Below are 7,866 nucleotides of genomic sequence, written 5' to 3' on the forward strand. Positions count from 1 at the left end.
CCAAAAAATCCAAACCCAAACCCGTTCCCCATCCAGACACATTCCAAAAAAACCCATAGAAACATTCCCAAAAATCCAGAAATTTCCCCTCAAAAAAATCCAGAAATCCCTCCCCAAAAAAACTAGAAACTCCCCCCCAAAAAATTCAGAAATTCCCTCCTAAAAAAATCCAGAAATTCGCCAGAACTTTCCCATAAAAAAAACAAGACATTTCCTCTATAAGAAGTCCAGTATTTCCTCCATCTCAAAGCCTGGTATTTTCCCCCCAAAATCCAGAAATTTTCCCCTAAAATCCCAGACATTCCGCCCCAAAATCCCAATATTGTCCCAAAAAAAATCCAGCTCCAAGCCCCCCTCAGCCTCTCAACCCCCAAGCCCCAAAACCCCGCAGTGCCCCAAAGCCCGGCCGGAATGCCCGGAATGCCGGGATTGCCCCAGATCTCCCTGGCTGAGGAGCACGGGGAGCATCAGCTCCTGGGGCTGCTCAGGGAGCTGGGGCAGGAGCAGGATGTGCTTCGGGGCTTTACCACAGCTGGGGGAAACGGGAGACAAACCCCAAAATCTGCCCCAAAGCTGCCCCAGCCAAGCCCAAAATCTGCCCAAAGTCACTCTGGATAGACACCAAAAAATCTGCCACAAATCCAGAGAAAACCCCCCCCCCCAAAAAAAAAACCCAAAACAAGCAAACAAACAAACAAAACCCAAAGAAACAACAACAACAACAACAAAAAGCACAAAAATCTCCCCAAAATTTAAAAAAACACCACAAAGCTCTCACCAAAATCCAATAAAAATAAAAAAAACCCACCAAAAATTTGCCCAAAATCCCCAAAAAAATCTCCGTATAAAATCCCCCCAAAAACTCACCAAAATCCAATAAAAATTTCCTCAAATTCCTCACAGAAAATCCCACCAAAAAATACCATCAAATTCCCACAAAAAATTCCACCCATAGAATCCTTAAAATCCCACAAAATCCACCCAAAATCCCAGGGAAATCCCCACAAAAATTCCATCCAAAAGTCCACAAATTCAGCCCAAAGCCCACAGAAATCCCTCAAAATCCCCATAAAAATCGCGCCCAAAATCCCCCTAAATGCCACAGAAAAATCCCTCAATGCCACCCACTAAATCCCCATGAAAATCCCACAGAATCCATGAGAAAAACCTGCACAAAAATCCCCCCAAAATCCCCAAATCACACAAAATCCACAAAAAAAATCCCTCCAAATTACTCAAAATATTCCACAAGAATTTCTCCAGAAAGCCCCGCAATCCCACAAAATCCACCCCAAATCCACTCAAAAAATCCGCACCAAAATCCCACCAAAACCCTCTCAAATTCTCCAAAAATTGCCCCCAATTCCCTTCACATCCCACCCAAAGTCCGAGGAAATCCACCCAAAAAATCCCCACGAAAACTTCCCTCAAAATCCCAGCCAAACCTCACAGAAGCACCCCAAGAATCCCGCAGAGATCGCTGCGAGTGCCCGAATCGCCCGGAACAATCCCCGAGCCATCCCCGCCCGGCCCCGCGCTCCGGCCCCGCTCTCTGTGGGGCCGGGGCCTCTCCCCCCTTGGCTCTGCGCTGGTCCCGTTCGCGCTCCGCTCCCGCTCCCGCCCCACCAGCGCTCCCTGCCCTGGGCCGCGCTGGCCGAGCCCGGCGGGGCGCGCTGGATCCGCTGGGACGGCGCATCCCGGCCCCGGCCCCGGCCCCGCGGGGCTCCCGGGGCAGCTCCGGCCGGGATGCGGCACTGCCGCGGGGCTTTGGGCTTTCCCGGCGCTGCCCGGCGGCTCCCGGGGATCTGCGGCTTCCCGAGGGACTCGGGGAGCTTCCAGAGGGGACCTGGGCTGGTTCCGGGGGGATTTGGGATCACTCCGGGGGGAGCTGGGGACGGCTCGGGGGGTTTGGGGTTGTTACCGAGGATTTTGGGGGAATCTGGGAGAGGTTCCAGAGGGGATTTGGGGCTTTCTGAGGGGTTCAGGGGAATTCAGAGGGGATCTGGGGAGGATTTGGGGCTGAGGGGTTTTTGGCAGGAATTCTGAGGGAATCCAAGAAGGATTTTGGGGTTTTCCAAGGGATTTTCAGGTGTTCTGAGGGATTTGGGGAGGTTCCAGACAGGATTTGGGGCAGTTCCAAGAGCAATCAGGGGCGTTTGTGAGGGATTTTGGCAAGTCCTAGAAGGAATTTGGGGAATTTCAGCAGGATTTTGGGGGAATTTAGAGGAATTTGGGAGGTTCCAACAGGGATTTGGGGTCATTTCCAGGGGATTGGGGGTGGATTTCTGGCTGGATTTCCCGTTCTTCCCCGGATTTCAGGCTTTTCCCCAGAATTTCCTGTTTTTCCAAGAATCTGTAGACTGGTGCCTGGATTTGGGTCTCATTGTGGGGTAGAAGGGGAAGGTTTGGAAGATTCAGGATGAATTCTGAGGGTTCCTGGCTGGATTTGGGTATTTATTGAAGGATTTTGGGTGGGTTTCAGATTGACTCTGGCACTTTTTTCCCAGAATTTCAGGATTGCTCTCAAAAGCTTGGTATTTTCCCCATGCTCTCACCATGGGTTTGTCCCAGAAGGGAAAGCTTTGGGGGGTTCTAGCACGCATTTTATGGATATTTGAGGCTGGATTTGGGCATTTTCCCAATGATTTGGGGGCTTTTTCCAGAATTTCAGGATTTCTCTCAAAATTCCAGGATTTCTCCTCCAACTTCTCCCTCACTATGGGCTTGTCATAGAAGGGGAACCATTGGAGTGTTCCTGGTTGAATTTTTGGGATATTTGAGGCTGCATTTTGGAGTTTTTGTTCCCCATGAAATCAGGATTTTTTCCCAGAATTTCAGGATTTTTTTTCCCAAAATTTGGGGATTTTTCTGCAGCATTTCTGTCTCACCATGGGCTTGTCATAGAAGGGGAAGCTTTGGGGTGTTCAGGGTGAATTTGAAGGGATTCCAAGTTGGACTTTGGGGATATCTGAGGCCAGAGTTTGGCGGTTTTTCCCCAGCATTCCAGTTCTTTCCCCAGTGTCAGAACTCCCCCAGTCTCTGTCTCACCACGGGGTTGCCGCAGGAGGGGAAGCCCTGCAGGGAGCGCAGGGCGTTGGTGGCGCTGCTCATCTCCCTGAAGGTGAGGAAGGCCTGGCCCCGCAGGCCGAGACTGCGCCGCACCAAAATGTCCAAAATCTGCCCAAACCGCGAGGAAACGGCGCAGAGGGACTTCTCCAGCTCTGGGACACCCAGGGGACAGCCTGAGCCCCTGGGGACACCCAGGGACACTCTCAGAGCCCCCAGGACCCCCCAGCCCCCCGTCCTCCTTGATCTCCTGGCTCAGCTGCTGATGGAGATGCTGGGCTGGGGCCGGGGGTCCTGCACCGCCAGGGCCGGGACCCCTCTGTGGGGACAGGGGGGCTTCAGGGGGCGTCTGGGGCTGCGACCCCTTCACCCCCTGGCACCCCTTTAGGTGCCCCCAGAGCCCCAAATCCACCCAGACCCACCTAAACCCCCCAGGTACCCTCAGACCCGCCCCACTTTACCCCAAAATTGACCCCAGAACCACCTAAGACCCCCCAAATCCCATCAGGCTGCCACAAATCCCCCTCAGACCCCTCAATTCCCCCACAAACCCTATAAAATCCCCTCAGATTCCCCCAAATTCCCCCACACCACCCTCAGAACCCCCAGATTCCCTCAGAATTCCCAGTTCCTCTCACAACACCCCCAAAATCACCTCGGACCCTCCCAATTCTCCTCAGATCCCCCTAAACCCACCTGAGAATGCTCCAGACCCTCTCAAACTCCACCCAAAGCTCCCTAAACCCCCTCAGACCCACCAAAGCCCCCTCAGACCCCCGCATTGCCCCCAAACCCACCGCACACCCCCTATTTCCCGTCAAACTCCCCAAAATCCCCAATTTCTCCCCAGACTCGCCCCAAACCCCCCCAGCTCTCCCGGCCCCGCCTCAGCTCCTCCTCAGCCCCGCTCCCCTCACAGTTTCCCGCCTCCGCCGTGCTCAGGGCTCCCCAGCCAATAGCGGCGCGCCCCGTGCCGAAACAACCAATCAGCGCGCGGCTCCCCTCAGCAGCGCCCGCCTCCCCGCGCCGCGGCAGCCAATCAGAGGGAGCCGGGAGCGGGCTCGGGCGGGCCCTGCGGGCGGCGCTGCCAGAGCGGGGGAGGTGCTGGGAGAGGCCGGAGCTGCGGGAGCGGCTGGGGCGGCGCTGCTGGGGAGGGGGGTCCGCACAGTGGCTGGGGCTGGGGGCTAGGGGAGCTGGGGAGGGGCTGGGGGCATCGGGGCCTTTGGGGAGGGATCCGAGGGAGTTTTGGAAGGAGCTGGGGGTGCTTGAAGGATTCCTGGGCTGGGTTTTGGGAGGGGTCTGGGGGTCCTGTGTGGGGTTTTGGGAGGAGGATCCTGAAGGATCCTGGAGGTGTCAGGAAGGGTCTGGGGAGGGGTCTTGGGGCCTTGTGGGGGGACCTTGGGGGTGGGGATGGGTCCTGAGAGGGGTCTAGAGGGGGGTCTTGGGAGGGCCTGGGGGTATTGGAGGTTTTGGGGACGGGTCCTGGGGGGATCTGGGGAAGGGCCGGGTTGGGTTTGTGGAGGGGTCTGGAGGGTCCTGTAAGGGTCCTGGGTGGGCTCTTGGGAAGGGTCTGGGGGTGGTCTCAGGGACATCCTGGGCTGGGCCCGATTGGGGTCTGGGGGCTCTCAGGGTGGATTTTTGGCCCCTTTGGCTGATTTTAGGCCGGATCTGGTGGGGTTTAGGGTGGATTTCAGATCCCTTTGGATGGTTTTAGGCCCATGTGAGTGAATCTTAATCCTGTGTGGGTGATTTTAGGTCCCTATTTTTGGTGATTTTGGGCCCTTCTGAGTAGTTTTTTTGCTTCTTTGGGCAATTTTAGGTTGAACCAAGCCTTTTTAGGGTGATTTTTGGTCTTCTTGTGTTGGTTTCAGGCACATTTGGGTGATTTTAGGTACCTTTGGGTGATTTTAGGCCAAACCAGATAGTTTCAGGGTGGATTTTAGGCGTATTTGAGAGATTAAAGGGTGATTTTATGACATTTCTTTTGGGTTTTAAAACATTTGGTGTATTTGAGACCCCTTTGGTTACTTTTAACCCCATTTGGCTGATTTTTTGCCAAACCATGTGGATTTAGAGTGGATTTTGATGCTCTTGGTTGATTTTAGGACCATGGCAAGGACAGAGACTCAGACCCTGCAGACCCTGAGTGCAGTTCTGGCCTGGTTGAGGTGGATTCTCACCAGGTGATTGTTTGCAGGTGTGTTTGCTGTGCCATGCTGTGCTGCTCCTGGCAGGTCCTGGCAATGAGCGGCGTGCTCTGTACACTTACACCTACTGCACAATCCCCGCTCATCACAACAGGGTTAATGAGGGTCTGATTTCCCCACCTCTCGGCCAGATGCCGCTCGCTTTAACTTTGGTGATCCCCCACGGAAGATCCCTCATCTGCCTCACCACCACCGCTGCCAAGGATGGAGATTGAGGCCCCCTCCCATGGTCTGAGACTGAGACCCTTAAAATTCTTACACAGGGCGCTGGCCTGACCGAAGTGGGATGTCTGCCAAGTGTTCCCTCAGGTGTGATCACTGGACCAAGACTGGTTTTTCATGGCAACCAGACCTGAAACAATGGGTCCTGCTCTCTGCCGAGACTGGTTTGTCCAGTTCGGAACTGCACTGTCTGTGCTTGTTCTCAGCTTATTCTCCACTGTCCTGTACCTGCTCCCTCAACTTTAAAAGACCCCTGAGTTAACCAAAGATTTTGGGATTTTCCCTGACGTGACAAGACGGATCTGTTGGCTGGATCACAAGGATTTCGTCTCTCTGTTGGTAGCTATTTCCCCTGGCCCTCTTTCTCTGTCTCTCTATCATTTATCTCCTAACCCTGCTATTGCATCTGCTGAGGGCATCAATAAAAGGTGCATTGGCTTTGACTGATACTGAAAGTCCCGCTGCAGTGTGTCCTTTGCACTCCGAGATGGGTAAAATGAAACATCAGGACCCCTGCTTGTATCAGTGTTTCGTGGCAGCCCAGCACCCTAAATGGGGAGAGCCAAGAGGGAGGAGCTTTTGGGATTGCTGGGACTCCCAGCAGCCTGGGGAGGGCAGGCAGCGAGGAGAAGGGGGACCCCCAATCCAAGTGTGACCCCAGCAGCTGGGACAGGGGGGAACCCTGAACACCAAAGGGGAGCAAGCAGGGATGGGAAACTCCTGGGAGGCTTTTTCAGGGCTGAATCTTGGTGTTTGGGAGGTTTTTATGGAGCCCAGGTGGCCAGGGACTTCTAGAGATGGATTTGGGCAGAGGGACCTTCAAAATCAATGTGCTCATCCCTTGTTTTCCCCAAAGCAGGATTTCCCATTCCCAGCCGCAGGGAAGCTGCAAGGAAGAGGAAGAGCCTCTCCTTGTCCTTTCTCCCGCAGAGCAGGAGCTGAGGATGGAGAGCATGGAGGACAAATCCCCATGGCAGAACCTGGTGGAAGAGGCCGTTTTGAGCAGCTCCACAGCGCAGGAACCCGACAGGGAGAAAACGTCCCAGAGATCCCGCATGAGGACGGGCTGCAAATGTAGATTTTGGGGATTTAAGGGGGAAAGACGCACCCTGGGCCAGGGAGGTGCCCAGAGATCGAACCAGAACTCCAAGCTGGGGTTCCCTGAGCAGCTCCATGATGGGGAGAAGCCCCACAAGTGCTTGGAGTGTGGGAAGAACTTCAGGATGAGGTCCGAGCAGATCAAGCACCAGAGGATCCGCACTGGGGAGAGGCCCTACGAGTGTGGGGAGTATGGGAAGGGCTTCAGCCACAGCTCCAACCTGATCAGGCACCAGAGGATGCACACTGGGGAACGGCCCTACAAGTGTTCCAAGTGTGGGAAGGGGTTTACGAGGAGATCCCATCTCCTCGTGCACTATCCGAGTCACACAGAAGAGAGACCCTTCTGCTGCCCTGACTATGGGAAGGGATTCAGGAACAACTCACACCTTGTCAGGCACCAGAGGACTCACACGGGAGAGGCCCTATGAGTGTGGGGGGTGTGGGAAGAGCTTCATCCAGAGGTCCAACCTGATCGTTCACCAGAGGATCCACACTGGGGAGAGGCCCTATGAGTGTCCCCAGTGTGGGAAAAGATTCTCACAGAGCTCTCACCTGATACACCAACAGAGGCACCGGTAAGGGTAGCCCTGCAAGTGCCCCAAGTGTAAGAAGAGCTAAACTCCACCCCCCACTGGAGGACCCATATCGGGCACAGCCCTGGTGACCCACATTCCCTGTGATCCATGTTGGGAACACACCTGGCTGCTTCTCCTTTTGTGTCGACCTGCATTTTTTTCTGTTCTCAATCTCTCTGTGCTCCAAAAGGCAAGAGGGATCGATCTTTCATCTGAAAATCACTCACGTCCCACTGAAAACAACTGAATTTTAACCCACAGAGGCACAATCCCACTTCGAATTGTTTGTTCCCACCTCAAAAAAAGAACTTAATCCCTCACCAAATTCACTCAATTCCACAGCTGCCAGGGTGAGATGGGTTTGGGAGGAGATTGGGAGAAGTGGGATCCCAGTTTGGAACAGTGAGATGGGGATTGTGTGGGGCTGGGTGGCTGGGATGTATTTGATAGCAAATAAAACTTTCAGACTTATTTGGGGTGCTTTTCCAAGAATGACGGACTGGAGAGGCAGCTTGGGCTTGAAGGAATGGGCTTGGCATGCAGACAGGGCTTCTTGGACCTTGGCGATGGTGTCTTGGGCTTCTGTCCCTTTAACTGCTTTATCTAAGTTTTTTCTGATGCACAGACCAGGATATCATCCATATAATGGTAAATGATTACATCTGGAAATAGGTTCCGAACAGAGGACAGGATCT

General features: G+C 54.1%; 1 protein-coding gene across 13 annotated transcripts; it reads left to right on the plus strand.

Annotated features, from left to right (window-relative positions):
• Nucleotides 1–1,803: 1,803 nt before the first annotated feature.
• On the plus strand, nt 1,804–7,642 carry LOC146763316 (uncharacterized). Of its 13 annotated transcripts, XM_085570417.1 has the most exons (4): nt 1,804–4,224; nt 5,172–5,249; nt 5,537–5,582; nt 6,426–7,642. In XM_085570417.1, the coding sequence occupies exons 1-4, from the start codon at nt 3,769–3,771 to the stop codon at nt 7,022–7,024; spliced, it is 1,179 nt and encodes a 392-aa protein (XP_085426543.1). In that variant the 5' UTR covers nt 1,804–3,768; the 3' UTR covers nt 7,025–7,642. The 13 variants fall into 13 exon arrangements, 1 of the variants encoding a protein (XP_085426543.1); XR_014952376.1 differs by having other exon boundaries at nt 4,134–4,224; nt 5,172–5,263; nt 5,405–7,642; XR_014952375.1 differs by having other exon boundaries at nt 4,135–4,224; nt 5,172–5,263; nt 5,537–7,642.
• Nucleotides 7,643–7,866: the final 224 nt, after the last annotated feature.

Source organism: Lonchura striata, chromosome 4A (genome assembly GCF_050655825.1).
Source record: "Lonchura striata isolate lonStrDom1 chromosome 4A, ASM5065582v1, whole genome shotgun sequence".
Taxonomy (NCBI): domain Eukaryota; kingdom Metazoa; phylum Chordata; class Aves; order Passeriformes; family Estrildidae; genus Lonchura; species Lonchura striata.

What these genes read in the sequence shown, in the direction of transcription:
- LOC146763316 (XM_085570417.1), top strand. Translation starts at nt 3,769, where the DNA reads ATGCTCCAGACCCTCTCAAACTCCACCCAAAGCTCCCTAAACCCCCTC. An exon ending in CGGCGCTGCTGGGGAGGGGG is followed by an intron (nt 4,225 to 5,171) that starts GTCCGCACAGTG and finishes GGTTGATTTTAG; the next exon opens with GACCATGGCAAGGACAGAGA. An exon ending in TTGAGGTGGATTCTCACCAG is followed by an intron (nt 5,250 to 5,536) that starts GTGATTGTTTGC and finishes ATTCTTACACAG; the next exon opens with GGCGCTGGCCTGACCGAAGT.